Source organism: Anser anser (assembly GCF_964211835.1).
Source record: "Anser anser genome assembly, chromosome: Z".
Lineage (NCBI taxonomy): Eukaryota > Metazoa > Chordata > Aves > Anseriformes > Anatidae > Anser > Anser anser.
The window spans coordinates 536,466-552,006 of NC_139723.1; the positions used below are offsets into that span (position 1 = coordinate 536,466).

At 46.8% G+C, this 15,541-nt stretch overlaps 1 protein-coding gene across 9 annotated transcripts in view; it reads left to right on the plus strand.

Annotated features, from left to right (window-relative positions):
• Positions 1 to 15,541, plus strand: part of FRMPD1 (FERM and PDZ domain containing 1) — a 58,225-nt gene that overhangs the window by 29,057 nt on the left and 13,627 nt on the right. For 6 of the 9 annotated variants that reach the window (XM_083817476.1, XM_083817477.1, XM_083817478.1 and 3 more), the window contains 6 exons: positions 1,866 to 1,970; positions 2,854 to 3,011; positions 4,608 to 4,710; positions 4,845 to 4,890; positions 7,645 to 7,752; positions 13,314 to 13,409. In XM_083817476.1, coding sequence (XP_083673602.1) covers positions 1,870 to 1,970; positions 2,854 to 3,011; positions 4,608 to 4,710; positions 4,845 to 4,890; positions 7,645 to 7,752; positions 13,314 to 13,409 — 612 coding nt within the window. In that variant the 5' untranslated portion in view covers positions 1,866 to 1,869. Of the gene's footprint in view, positions 1 to 1,865; positions 1,971 to 2,853; positions 3,012 to 4,607; positions 4,711 to 4,844; positions 4,891 to 4,985; positions 6,861 to 7,644; positions 7,753 to 13,313; positions 13,410 to 13,676; positions 13,864 to 15,541 lie in introns of those variants that run through there. The other 3 variants (XM_083817481.1, XM_083817482.1, XM_083817483.1) reach the window with 3 other exon arrangements.

The following is a 15,541-nucleotide window of genomic DNA, read 5'->3' on the forward strand; positions in this document are numbered from 1 at the left end:
CACTTCACTGATTATTTCTGGAACCACATATGTTCACAGAGTTCCAGCATTAGTAGACATCAGTACTCTAGATCAGTTTTACCAGAGACAGGTTTAAGTTTATGAACTTCATTTAGAGAAGTTCATTTATGAGATCGTTTATGAGCTATGTGCACAAGCTTGCACTGGCCACTCAGTTTTCTGCTTCCTTACTGCTCTACGTTTAATTTCTGTGGTTACATTAATCCCAGTAAACCCCTTACAGTGAGGGGATATCCTAGTTATCTGCCTTCCCAAGGCAGTCAAGGGTCAATTCTTGAAGGACAAGAAAATCATCAGGAGGTGTCAGCATCGATACACATTGGGGAAGTCATGCTTGATTAATATGATAAGCTTCTATGATGAAATGAGCAACCTGACGGATGAGGGGAGAGCAGTGGGCATTATCTACCTGCACTCTTTAAGGCTTTTGACACTGCCCCCCATAAGAACCTCGTAGAGGAGCTGCTGATGTACAGGTGGGGTGGGCAGACAGTGAGGTGAATCAAAAACTGGCTGAATGGCTGGGCCCAGAGTGTGGTGATAAGTGGTGTAAGATCGGGTTGGAAGCCAGTAGCTAGCGCTGTATGCCAGGGGTCAATACTGGGTCCAGTCCTGTTTTAGTGTCGTCATTAATGATCTAGATGACGGGGCAGAGCGTACCCTCAGCAAGTTTGCAGATGACAAAACCGGGAGGAGTGGCTGATAGGCCAGAGGGTTGTGCTGCCATTCAGAGGGACCTTTACAGGCTGGAGAAATGTGCTGTTGGGTTAGGAGCCTCCCGGAGTTCAACAAGGGGAAGTGCCAAGTCCTGCCCCGGAGAGAAACAACCCCAGGCGCCAGGACATGCTGGGGGCCACCCAGCTGGAAAGCAGCCTGGCAGAAAATGATTAGGGGGCCTGGTGGACGTCAGGTTGAACATGAGCCAGCAATGAGCCTTCGCTGTAAAGAAGGCCACCTGTACTCTTGGCTACATTAGGGAAAGAAAGTATTGCCAAGCAGGTTGAGGAAGGAGATCCTTCCCCTCTCTCCAGCACTCGTGAGGCCACACCTAGAGCACTGTGTCCAGTTCTGTGCTCCCCAGGGCAAGAGATGCATGGAGCTGCTGGAGAATATCCAGCAAAGGGTCATGAAAACAATAAAGGAAATTGAGCATCTGTCTTATGAGGAAAGGCTGAGAGAGCTGAAACTGTTCAGGCTGGAGAACAGAGTGTCTGAGAGGGAATCTTCTCAATATGTATAAAAACCTGAATGGAGGATGCAAAGAGGATGGAGCCAGAATCTTTTTCAGTGGTGCCCAGTGCCAGGGCAAGAGGCAGTGGGCACAAACTGAAACACAGGAGGGTCCCACTGAACATCAGGAAGCACTTTTCAACTGAGCAGTAGTAGCACAGGATGCCCGGAGGGGTTTTAGAGTCTCCCTTTTTGGAGATATTTAAAACCGTCTGGCTGTGGTCCTGGGCACGACCACATTAATTGGAGATCCCAGGCATTTCTTATAGTCATACGAAAGCTCAGTTTTCTGAGAGAACAAATAGCAGGATCCAGAAACCTTGAGAAAGGACTGCGGAGACTACTAGGTTGTTCTCTGCCATGAGAATTTAGTGCAGTATAACCACCACTCTGGACAAAACAAAAGCACAGGCACGGGAAACTGGATGGCAGGTACAATCATTGCAAGTATTACAGGTATTAACATCCTCTGTTGAAGGATATGGTTTTTCCAAGGTGCTGATGGATCTCTTTATTACACAGGAGTTGTGAACTGGTGTTGTTAAGTCTGAACAGTGTCTAGATTTCTCAATCTTGTATGATTTTTTTTTTCCTGTGATTTCTGTCACTTTCAGGTAAATGGAAGATTTGGAGACTAACTTAATCCAGACACGTAAAGCATGTAGAATAGAGCAAATGGTAGCGAAATGGCTTCATCGCTCCCGGGATGGTGCATCAAGGTAAACATTGTATTTGTTGATCAGCTTTGATCAGAGACAGCACAAGCTTGTTTCCAGTGAACATGGGAAGTCACAGGTTGCGGTTCTCACTCATTGTTTCAGTTCCTTCAAAATATGCCTACTGCATTCCCTAGAAATAAGCACTGTTTTCAAGTATCTGCCTCATTTTCCAGTGGGCCAAATGTTCCTTCTTTCACCCATTCCTATTTTGTGAACCACACCTGCAGAAACACAATACCGTTCAACGTGAAATGTGCTTCTCTTGAAGATGGGATTTTAACTCTTGTGTCTTGCCATTGGCCCAGGTCTTAAAGACAAGGCAGTGTTGCATTTGCAAGAGATCCTGGCCTGTATCTGCTTTGCTTTTCTAAGGTCTGTGAATCAAAATTAAACTGGATGGAATGCTGGCAGGAGCTGCAAATTCTCTCACCACATTGCTGGGTAAAGGTGTTGCTTGGACCCATGGAGGTCAGGGCTTGCTGCGGGGCTCACCTGGAGTTCTCCTTCCATGCAACCACCAGACTGAGGTGGCTGAAAGAGTTGTGGCTGCAACTGCCTGGTACTGCTGGCCTGTGATCTTCACATTTCCCTGGAGCCCAGGGGAGTGCTGCTGGCCTGCCCACCATGGGGACACCCATGGGTACCCAAAAGAGTTCTGACCTCTCTGTATACTTGTGCAGCCCATTGAAATCAGGGGGGCTGTGGAATCTAAGCCCCTTTGATAACATTTTTTCTGACTATATCTTAATATACCAGTTTGACTATATCTTACTATATATATCTGACTATATATATATATACACACTATATATACACTATATACACAGATATATACACTATATATATCTGACTATATCTTAATAACTAGTTTCTTGTCTCACAGTGGCAGAGTGCCTGTGACAAATGTCACCAGGGATGGCAGTGCCCAGCCTGCCAGCCATGTCAAGCTCACTGTCACAGTGTACAAAGACTTGGTCCTCCATCACTATGGCTTTGAGATCTGCCCAAACCTTCCTCTTACAATTGCATCTGTCACTGCAGGTAAGCACCATTTTCTTGTCCCTACAACCATATGTGTGAGAAGCCTGAGCTGTCCCAGCTGGCCTTTGTGATAAACTCCTGCCAGATGCCTATGGTTAGCACATAAACCCTGATCTCTGAGGAGAGAAAGCCTGTGTGCCTGTGACATGCAGAGTGCTTAAACATCTGTCTGATTTCTCACAACCCAGAGGAAATCTGAAACAGTGCCAGCTTCACCATGAATTGTTTGGTTGCACTCAGACACAGCTGATCTTGAGGGACACACAGAGCTGCTTGAAAGCAAAGTTCGTTTTGGAGTTGAATCCGAAATGCCAAGGAAGAATTTTATCTAATCTTACAGTTCTTACTCTGCAGTGAGATCCTGTTGCTGAAAATGCTGTCTGGGCTTAACACCCTGTAACCGGGAGAGGATCACTGCTAGATACAGGCAGTCTAGATGGAGTTCTGATTAGGTTAAGCAAATCAACTCTTCCCCATAAGAAGGGACATAACTCTGCTTCTAAGGTGTTTTTTTTTTTCTTCTAATAGATACACAAAAATCTTGCTTTGTACCCCTATTGGTAACAGTCTGACAGCCAGAGGAAAAACTGCCCAAGCTGGACAGGTAGATGGTGTGGGAAAGGTAGCAGAAGAGTGGTCTCGGCTCTGACTCCAGCAAGCTATGTAGGCTGTGACATCCCCCCATATGAAACCTGTGACTAAATTAGCTGGGAGTATTGAGGGGTAAAAAGTGTAGAGGGAGTGTTTTCTGTTAGGCTCTTCTTTCTTCCTAATCTGAAAGCATCAGTGTTTTATTAAAACAGGCACAGAGAAACTTGTCCTTTTAAGTCTTGGCCATGGCTAAAAGCCCTGTGCTTATTTCCAGCCCTTTGTCTTTGTGTTCTGTGTTTTTCTGTGTGCCAGGGTGCCCAGGGGACAGGTGCTGCGTGCTAGTGTGCTGTGTGGGCAAACCTGTCTGGTGGAGAAATTAAATACCTTGACCGGTAGTCTCGTGGTAATGGAGCCAGGGGCTGCCTGCACACTCCTGCTCTTCAGACCAGAAGTCTACCTGCCCTGTAGCCCCTTGGGTACTGCAGCTGTTAGTCTTTAGGAAACCTCTTTGTGGGTCCTCCCAGCAACCAGTGTGGTGGAAAAGACCTCCTCCATGCTCTCCTGGGTGGCCAAGGGGCATCATCGTGCCAGGAGCGTAGCCTGTCTCTCCCAGGGAGAGGTGTAGCAGGAAGTCTAGTGATCCCTCTCAGTCATCCTGTGGCCTCCCAAGATCCCATGAACATCCCCACTATGCCCAAGGCACACAGTGCCTGTGAGTGCTGTGTAATGCGCTGTGACGATGGACAAGGCATGGACAAGGCGTGCACAAGAGGGTTGCTCAGTGGTTTGGAGGTCCAGAGGGAAGCCCAGGCTAGGTGGTGTGAATACGGGCTGCGTGTACCAGCTGGCACCAGGGCCCCAAATCTCTTGGCCCCTTCTTATATTGCCATACGGAGGGAGTTGCTGAGGCAAGCAGATGGTGGGTGGGAAGAGGAGAGCTCAGCGTGCATCCCCTGGGCAGGAGGTCTGCCAGTGCATGACTGACGGTGTGCCAATTGTCCACAGGGAGCACTGCTGACGGGAAGCTGCTGCCAGGTGACCAGCTCCTCCGGATAAACTCCACCATGGTAGAGGACATGTCCATTGAACGGGTGGCTGACATGATCAGGTACGGTCCTGCTCACCCTGTCTGGGCAAGGGTACGAGGGTGAAGAGTGGAGGTGTGGGAACCCACTTTCACCAGGGGTTGCGGTGGCGCGAGCAGCTGCTGACCCTGGCTGATTGCATCCGTCTCTGTTACAGGGAGGCTGGTGACGAGCTCTTCCTAACCGTCCTGCGCAGCACGTCGGTAAATGGCTTCTCGAGCACTCTCAGCACTCCCCATCCTGGGCAGCCCTGGGAAGGCGGGGCAGATGGGCTGGCGTGCAGGATGCATGGGCTTGACTGAAGCCGTGAGGGAGCTGCAAGGAACCGCTGCCTTTGCGCACACCTGTGCCTTTTGAAGAGCTTCTAGGGATAACCAGTGGTAAAGCCTCACAGCTCTCCTGGACAGGGGGCAAGAGCCCCCACAGAACCTGCCCCATGTGAGGGGCTCAGTGAGTGATTTGGAGCTGGAGGCAGCCTGCGAAGGGCTCAGGAGGTGCCTGGCCATGGTTCTGCATCAGCGCCCTGTGAGCCAGGAGGGCCTGGCCATGAGGAGGCCTCCCCCCAGGCATCTCGCCCTGCATGCCGTGTCTCATGCCAGCCTGCCGGGAGCAGTGTGGGTGCTTCCCCATGTGCCACAGCTGTCCTGGCCCCGGGGGGGGGTCAGGAAGCCTTCTACACCCCAGGACTTGTAAGGCAAATGCTGAGGCTGTGGACACCCCCCTCGCCACCCTCCCCTCACCCTCAATGCTCCTTGAAAGCTCTTGAGGTTTTCTCAAACCTCGGGTGCTTCCTAGCACTCTTTCTGAGCGTGGGAAAACTCTTATCCCTTTTTCTCTGGGCTCTGCCTGCCTGTTCATTACCACCTGAGGATTTCCACTTGATAGTTCAGCAGGCCCTGTGACTGAGCTGAGCAAAGTGCTGGCCTATAAATTCCTCTCCTGCTCTTAACTCTTCCATCTCTCTCCTGAGCAAGCAAGCCTGCTTGTGCCGGCTGGGTTGTCCTTCCCTGATCTATCTCTAGTAAGGTCTGGGGCCTGGGTGTTGATGCTACTTTGGGAAGAGAAGCCAAGTTTTAGTACAAACTTTAGTGCTGGTTGCCCATTCCTACAGTGTAAAAATCACCAGCAGGGATGTACTGCCAGCATAATGTGTGTGCCAACGTAGATTTCAAAGTGTGTAAAAGCTGAGCTGCAAAGCAAGGACAAAATCGGGTTTGTGTGCTTTTTGGCTTCTTTTGATGTATGACGGTGGCCTGTAGGAGGTGTTTTTTTTCCCTCTACCAAACATTTTGGGGAGTGATTTTCACTTGATTGTTTGGACTTTTAAATTTAGATCTGTTCTTAAATACAAGAAAAATGTCTGGTCTCCTTCAGAATTGTTGCTGGAGCTCTCAGGCTTAAGGTTATGAGGTTTCTTGACCGTTCAGTGAAAATGCACTAAACACAAAGCCTCTTAAATACCTTTTTCCTGCACTAAGTCTCCTAGGTGTTGGCATTGAACAGATGTGCACAAAGCCAAAATAACAGAAAAGTGTTAGGCAAACCCTGTGAACGGTGGTTTCCTGTGTTTTGTTAATTTGATTTCCCATATCCAGTACATCAGTCAGTCGTGCCAGTGCTTGGTCTAGCTTTGGAGATAAAGGAAAAATGAGAGATGTACAAGACTTGAATGTCAGCCAGCAAGGGGAAATGCAACTGCTTTTCAGAGAAAAAAAGATTAGGAAAACCCTTTATGGGATTTGTAAAAACCCTTCACAGGCCTTCATGCATTGCTTTAGAAGTAAATGGGACACAAATCCATTTTTGTCTTTTCCTTTGCAGGTCACTTTAAGGACACCTCCAAATACAGCTACAGCTTGTCTCTTGGGTTTGGGGTTGGCTCTTGCCCTACTCTGAAGGCAGCTGTGCTTAGAGCTGAGAGGTAACGCCTCCCACCGATGGATATCAGACCCTCTGACGTGGCTGCTCTGGCCACGCCAGACAGGATGTTCCAGGCTCTCCTGGGAGTAGCTGATGGGCATGATGCTCTCTGTGCCCTGGCAGTCCCTAGAAGGACTTGCAGGCAGGGCACGGAGACTCCTGCCCACCTCTCTTCCTCTGTCCTTGCCAAATGGGCTTGGAGCAAGATGATTGTGGCAGGCTGGGAGGCATTTGTGCCTCTGCTGAGACTGTGGTAAGTGCCCCACCTGGAAGCTGTTTGGGTGGATACTAAGAGATGCTGCCTCTGATCGCCTGTTGGCGTCTCTGTAGGGAATATCATGGTTTACAAGAGGAGGGACCTATTGGTACAAAAACCTACTGGTTCCTAAGCTCATGTTATCTCTTGTGAAAGTGTCATGGTGAAATTGTGGTTATGTGACAGCAGCATGATGACATCAAGTTGTCTTTTTAGCCTTACAGTTTTCTTAAACCCTTGCAATATGTCAGTATGCTCTAGAAATCGCGTCAGTGCTGCAAAGTGCTGCATATACTGCTGTGTTCTTGTGATACGTTGACAGAAGGGTTTTTGTCTATGACTTCAGGCGCTCTGTGTGTGGCAGTTTATGGTATACTGTGTCTATATATACATATACCCATCGCAAGCCAGCTGTTGGGTTAACAGTTTTTCTGCAGGATCCTGGTTTCATTGCAGGAGCTGGGCAGATGCTTAAACACAGCAACTGAGCAAATATGTAGTGAAATTGGTTGTGCGCAGCATGTGTTGCATGTTTGTCCACTTGTTAGTGGGCACCTGGGTTTGGGCTCGGTGACCGCCCAGATGGGTCCAAAATCCTGCAGCATGCCTGGATTGTGCGGGAAGATGAGAGACTCCAAGTGTCTCCCGCGTCTGTAGGTGCGAGGTGGTGCGGTGTAAGCAGCACTGGCTGTGACTGCACCCGTGACCGTACTGTGGGCTGCTCCCTCTGTGCATGGGTACAACAGGCTGAGCTGCCAGCTGAGTGCTGTTATCTTTTCAGGGTGGGCCTAAGTCATCGTTCCTCACTGCGGAGAAGAGGGCGAGGCTGAAAACAAACCCTGTGAAAGTACGCTTTGCAGAGGAAGTGCTGGTGAATGGACACACGCAGGTCAGTGGGGCTTGGCTGCGGGTGGGCACTGTGAGCACTGTGTGCTGAGAAGAAATGGGTCCCATGCTGGGCTGGGTCAACACGGCCGGGACCCGCAGAGTGGCTGTACCTTCACTGTGCTTGTCTGACTTGGATTTTCATCCAGGCGTTTGGTCCCATCTTGTTTCCTGTGCTACCTGGTGAAGTGCTGGCATCCCCAGAAGGCTTTATCTTTCATTTTCTTATCAGGGCTAATGAAAAATATCTGCATGTACTACTTCTATCCTTTTGCCACCTTGTAAACTTTATGCCAGCGTTAGACAGCTGTGCCACTGCTACCAGGGGATGTACTAGTCATCTCTTGAATTGCCATTCTCTCCATAGTAGACTGAAGTTTGGGCGTGACAAATCCTAACCCTGAAGATAAGAGGTGAATCCTGCTGTCAATGCTCGTTCTTTTTCTGCCAAAATATCTGGGTTATCTCCTCCTAGCCTTCAGCAGTGCTTGGATGCCATTCTGCTCAGAGTTTGGTACTGGAGACTTTGCTTTGTAGATAAATTTGACATGTTCTCAAGCTAAGATGACAGCTTATTGTATTTCATATCTGTTGCATTAAGGGGTGTAGCCGATTAACCGTTACAAGTCCAGTCGGATTCAGGGTACTGAACTACCACGGTCACGGATTCACCAATAACATACCACGCCCTTACTCTGGTTGTGTTCAATGAGAACTATCACAGCTAGGAACAATGCAGTTAAGTGCAATTTATTACAGCAGCGGGTACACAGGTTCTTTGGATTGCCAGCGATAATTTACTGTCTGCAAAAGCAAGCTAGCATGCATGAAATACACAGGTACACGGCCTGAAAATTAACGTGTTAAAAGGCACAAAGACTCTATAGAGATTTCTAAGTTTCCGTGGAGACACACAGTATAACCAAGTGTTCAAACCTCACCCAAAGGTGTCCCAATGGGGGGGGGGAAGAGAGGCTCAGCCTCTCGACTGATCCCAGGAGTCAGGAGGTCCTCGGGATGGTGTATTCCCTGATGATGGTATCTTCCCTAACATCCCCTCTCTCATAGGCCAATTTATATTATTTTCTATCTTTTAGGTGGAGCTTGAGTGACTCTAGTCAAGCATATCTTAGTTATGATTGGTGAAAAGTTTTCCTGTCTTTGTTTAAAGGAATGGGCTCCGAGAAATTCAGAGCGCGTGCTCAGTGAGGGGTGGTCGCACCTTGGAGGCGGGTAGCTTTTGGGATGGAGGTGTGTTTTGGTATTATAATGATATTATAATGAGCAAAAGTACACGAGAGTACAGCATTTGTCAAAACATGACAGGTCGTTGGCTCGGGGTAGCAAAAAGTGCAGCTTATCGGTCTCAGTGTGCACAAGAACAATCGAGTCCCCACCTGGTGACAGAGCCTAGCCGCGGTGTCTCCACGCCGCTCTGCGCTCCGTACTGTTCCTTAGGGCCAGCACACCAGGTTCCCCCAGTGCGATAGCATCGAAGGGTGGAAGCCTAGGGAACGCTCAGGTAATGCGGCTACACCCTACCCTGAAAGTCTCTTCAATGCTGTACATTTTCTGTAAAATGTGAATATTAGTTTTATTTTCCTAGTTACTTTAGGCAGTTACACCACGATATCCTTGCAGAGGGTGTCTGCAGGGCATTCACAGCCGGCTCTGTGATAGACCACCTGTAACCTGAGCTGGGATCAGCTGTTCTGATGTGAAACAAGATCATGGCTTGCTGTAGAGATGCTGCAAGTTTATCACAGTGTTTCTGGTACTGGTAACAAATGAGCTGAGTAGATGTGGGTCTTACTGTGGCAGAAAAAGGCAAGCACTGGGAATACTTGTAGCTGATCCTAAAGTAAGAACAGCTCTTAAGTGTGTGGTTTTGTTTTTGTTTTTTTGTGTAACTTACTAAGTTCAATGTGGTTGGGATGAACTGGGGTGAATTGGGAGTCTTTAACTATGTTGAGTTTTCCTTTTCCCTCTGGAATGAAGAATTTCATTATTCAGATGCCCCTCATCCTTTCCAGTACTCATTAGTGCTGTTCAGTTGTTAAGATCTGACCAAATCGTGCTTTTTCCTCTTTGCAGTGATGAAAACTATCCCCTACCTATTTAAAAAACAAAAAACAAACAAACAAAAAAAGCACAGCCTTTTCTAGCTTTTTTTTTAAACTAGCCTTTTCTTCCTCTCTTCTGGGCTGTCTCTTGTCTCTCATCTCTGGTGGCAGTGAGCTCAGGCAGAGCTTTCTATGTGGAAAACTTTCAATCACTTTCCTTTTCTCCCCCCTACATCAGAGCAGAGGTGAATGTCCTGGATGTCACCAGCCTAGCAGACAGGCACAGTGTGAATTCTCTGGTACTTGCACCTGGGCATGTCAGGACCATTGCTTCCCTGGCATGCTATCCAGAGCAGGAGAGCATTTATTACATCTTTCTGGAAAAGCAGTGTTTGCATAGACAGCATATACTAGATACTCTGCTTGCATGTTTCAGAACTACCCTCTTTTAGAAGGAGTGCTATATTAAGGCAAGCAAAAATGTATCATGGCCCTGAAAAACTGCAGAGACTCCTGTTTCAGTAAATAACACCGCTCTTGTGATCTTAATGGAGCATTGATGCTGATGACTAAATTATCTCTGTGGCAATTGGAAGGAACCCAGAAGCTGCCTTTTGCAGTTGAAACCTGAAACTACAGTTTAGGAACATAAATTGTTGATGAACCTCAGTGCTACCCAGCCTCCATTTTATGTTACGAGCTCAGTACATATTTCCATACAGCTGAATGATATGCAAGAGTCAGGTCCCTCAGGATCATGAAGTCAGCATCAGTCAATGTATTACTAGAACCTGTGGGCCTAGCTGTAATCTGGAGTAAATCAAGCTTGTACTAGACAAAACACGAGGGGTACAGGCTTAAGCAATAGCTGAAGCTTTCAGAATGAATTCATAGTAGTCTATCAGAGAGAAATCCCATCTGGATATTCTGGTCAGTTAATTGGATCTGACCAGGAAAGTGATGATACTTAAATTGTATATGAGAATTTATGTATAGACTTAAAGTTCTGGCTGTACAAGGTGATATATGACAATATGTGGAGCTACTAGAAAAATAGTGGATTAGGTGTAAACCAGCATCACTTTTCTGAAATTGATGGAGGAAGCAAAGGCTGTCAAAGATGTGATGTCTTCATGTTACTTAGCATGAAAGAGAGCTTGTGCTCAGGAGCAGTCACAATGTTTGCTCATTTTTCTCAGTGGTGACTGTAGATTGTTTGAACCCAACAAAACAGGGAGGGGAGAAACAAGGAACAAAATTCAGAAGTGTCTTTATATGCTTACTTGTGGTACTTACATGTCATATGGACTCACTATCAAAAGCAACTAAGGTTGTGAGATTTATAAGGTGTTGCACAGCAAATGAAATGTAGGAGAGATCATCTTCAAAATGCCATTTTCAGCCTTGGTAGTGTCGTGACAAGTAGATTAAACTGTTTTAAAACTGGAAGAATATGCTGGTTCAAGAACATAAGAAAGATGTGCTGAATGTGAAGTCCAAGGATGGAGGAGTAAGCTTTCTCAGTACGAAAGAAGAACAAGAGCAAGGCTAAAAACAAGAAGAAAGGTGCAAATGACCTCTACTAAAGGAAGAATGTGGAAGGTGCAACTCTAGGCAGCCCCAGAAAGAGAATATAATATGTTTCCAGTTCCTTCCCAGAGCATTGAAGGGAGGTGCTTTTTTGTAGCATGGAGGATTTAGATAGGTCTTGAGCTGAAGGCATGGCTGCTGCCAGCGGGAGGAAAGTGTCAGCGTGGGAGGTTAGTGCTGCCTGCTGCCCGGTAATGGGAAGGTGTCTTTTCCAACAGCCGTTGCTCCTTCTCTGACAAGGTGGGAGGATAGCTCTCAGCTTCCAGTATCTGTCAGGTCTTCCTATGCTATGTGGGAACCAGACGGTGGGCATTGCTGGGCCATGTGCAGCTGTTGAACTAGATGGAGATTTATGGTAGAGGTGTTTGTTATACTCTCCTTCCCTCGCTCTGTCCTAGGAACATACTTACAGAATAAGTGGTGCCATAAAAGACGGTTGTAAAAGTAGAGAAAGATTTTCATTTGATAGGCTTGAGGAGTGGAGCCATGCGAACCTCATGAAGTTCAGCAGGGCCAAGTGCAAGGTGCTACACCTGAATTGGGACAATCCCTAATCAGAGCAGACTGGATGACGAATGCAGCCCTGTGGAGAAGTATATGGGGATATTAGTGGATGAAAAATTACATATGAGCTGGCAATGTGTGCCTGCAAAAAACTAGCCATATCCTAACCTGCCCTGGTGATTTTACCTGTCTGGGCAGCCAAACTCCACCATAACTCAAAAGCGAGAAGAAAGTATGCTGGAAAGAAAAAAGAAAAACAACTTACAGGTTGAGATAAGGATAATTTAATTAAAATGAAAAGGAAGAGGGAAAAAACAAGCAAAGGCTGTGTGGAAGCAGAGAAGAAAAAAGATCTCCACTTCCCATCAATAAGCGGTGTTCAGCTACAGACTGTGATGCAGGGCCGTAATAAGTGTAGCAGTGTTTTGTGAGGACAGACGTCTTCATGATGAGAGCACCCCACCTCGTTCCCCTTCCCCACCTTTTATTGCTGAGCGTGACACCATGTGCTATGGAATATCCCTTTTGTTTAGGTCAGCTGCCCTGGTGGTCTCCCCTGCCACCTCTTGCCCAGCCGCAGCCTGGTGGTTCTGTGGGGTTCGGAGGGAGTCTTGGTGCGGCGCCAGCGCTGCTCAGCAGCAGACGCAGCGCCGGGCTGATACCAGCGCTGCTCTAGCTGCAAGCGCGGAGTGCAGCACCGTGTGGGCTGCTGCAGGAAAGGTAACTCCATCCCAGCCAGCCCCAGCACACCTGCATAACCAGAAGCATGGCATTGAGGGAGGTGATTCTCACCCTCCTTGGTGCTCTCATGAGACCCTGCCTGGAGTACTGCGTTCGGCACAGAAAAAGAGACACGGACCTGCTAGAGCCGGTCCAGTTGGAGGGTCACAAAAATGATCAGAGGGCTGGAACACCTCTCCTGTGAAGAAAAGCGGAGAGGGTTGTTCGGCGTGGAGAAGGATCTGGGGAGACCTTATTGCAGCCTTTCAATACTTTCAATGGGGATTTATAAGAAAGATAAAGAGAGGCTTTTTACCAAGGCCTGTAGTAATAACACAAGGGGGTAACAGTTTTAAACTAAAAGAAGCTTGATTTAGATTAGACATAAGGAAAAAATTTTCTGCTGTGAGGGCAGTGAGGCACTGAAACAGGTTACCCAGAGAAGCTGTGGAAGCCCTATCCCTGGAGATGTTCGAGGCCGGGTTGGATGGGGCTTTGAGCAACCTGATCTAGCAGAAGGTGCCCCACCCCGTGGCAGGGGGATTGGATCTAGGTGGTCTTTAAAGGTCTCTTTCAACCCAAACCATTCTATGATTTATACCAGGATGTACTGTGTCAGGCAGAGCAGCCTGGTGCCCAGAGGCATAATGTCCAATGATTAATTAGTGTTGTTTCTTTTGTTCTGCAGGGGAATTCTCTTCTTTGTATGCCAAACGTTCTCAAAGTATACTTGGAAAATGGGCAGACAAAAGCTTTCAGGTTTGAGACAAGCACTACTGTAAAGGTAACTTGGTTGTCTGTCTTCATTCCCACCACCTCTCTTCAGTCCAGTTGCAACAGTGCATGTAGTGGAACTTGGAACCTCTTGCTTGCATTGGCCAGCTGGTGCCAATTGGATTGCCAACTGCTGCTGAGCAAGCTGGATTTTCCTTGTCCTTCCTGAAGGGGAAGCTTTACTTTGGTTCTTTGTTTTCTTCTCAGCAACTGGTTTTCACAGAACTTACAGAAGCTTGGCTAGGAGACCACTACAACTTTGTGAAGTGTGGTTGAAGTTGTGCAAGAAGACAGCTTGCTTGGAGGATTGACAGATCACCGGCTGTCCACACACACTTTGCTTTCCTAGGAAACCGCATGACCAAATGCAGAGGAGAAGGTTGTTTAATATAGCACTGATGATGTGCATACCTGAGAAGGAGAAAAAGTTTCCTGGCCTGGGATGTGGAGAGTGGAGTCCAGGTGTGGGTATTGCGTGAGCTCAGCAAATGCACTTGTGCCTTGTTATTTGAAGCCCAGGTCCATGTTGCAGCCTCATTTCTGCATTGGTGAAAACATCTTCCCTGCAGGGACATGAAAACCAATGAACCCCTTGAGATGAAAAGCAGCACCACCTCCCTAGGATTAGTTGTGCTTGGAAGCATCACAGATGAGTTAACCATCATTCTCTTCAAAATACAAGGCACCACGTTCTAAAGCCATTAATCCAACACTTTCCATAATTGTCATATTTAGACTGAGGCCTACAAACTGAGTTTTTCTGGCCTGATCTGCACTGATCTGCAGTGTTGCTCACTGTTTCTGTTGGAGTTAATGAACTTTGCTTGTTCACACTGATGGCAGGCCGTAATTTCTTTTAAGTGTTAAATATTTTCCTGCAGCAGTGCAGTCACTGTGGAAAGATAAGTGATGACCAGACTAGACACAATTGGGCTGGAAGAATATTCAGGGCAAAGCAAGGAGAATTTATTTATAATGCAATTAAGACTTTCTTGAAAAAGAACTTTATTGTCTACTTCATCCCAACTTCACAAAGCTGTTATGGTCTCTCATGCAGTGAAGTCCCTGCAAACCTTGAGAGAATCATTTGCTGGGCAGATAAAAAGAAAATAGTGAAATAAAACAAGGAGGCAGTGAGGAAGTGGGGAGTGAGTTGAAAAAAGATTTGAATGTCCATCTGCAAGGGATTTACTTCTAAAAGATGGATTAGCTCCTCATGTTTGACTTGAGTTCCTCACCTCTAACCTGGAACAACCTTTTCCATACCGGAGTTGAGTGAAACCCTCACCAGCATCCTCACAGTAACACTCAAATGTGTAAAATACTTTCTGAAATAATTGTTTTCTAAAGTTCCTGTATTGTTTTAGAGATCCTTGCATAAAACTGATACGAGTCAAATATTTATGCTCGCCCTATGAGAACTGAATGCATTGAAGGAGTTCTGTTTCAGTTTGTACTTAGTTAAGCCTTATGTAATGTTTTCTGTTTGCCAAAAACAAACCCATTTATTTCCATGACATTTAATATTCCAACAGAACTCTTCATATAACTGAAACATTACATTGACTTTGGTAAGATTTTCACTAATGATTATGGTCCCAAATTCTTGGGGTTTGGTGGAGAAAAATGTTTTTCACCAGTTCTTTTCACTTTCTTCAAAAAGTGTTGTAGAGTTCTAGAAAGCTAGAATGGTTAACAGCAAACATTAGAATTGAAGGTGACGAAGTGTTCAAAGCTACCAAACTTAAAAACCACAATTCAAAAACTTTGGACATGAAGCAGCCCAGGCCATGGAACTCTAGGAAATTAATTTGATGCCTACTACACCTTGAAGATTTGCATCTTACTGCACTCTTAACACAGCAAGCTGCAGTTTCCCTCCCTTGACCTCCTGCCCTACTAAAAATAATGTTTTCCTCCCTTCATCTGCTCTTCCCATGCTTCCCCTGCAGTTCCTTTGGCTCCCTTCATTGCCCACTGGACAGCATCAGTGTACATGGGTGGCTCTGAACACTGTCCTGCCTGGCTGATGTACACTTCCCTTGCTTGGCTGTTCCTGCTGTGATAGCACAGGGACTAACCACCAAGGTTGTGCTTGGCATCACAGAGAGTCTGTCATCATCTGTACCTCCACTTCTGATG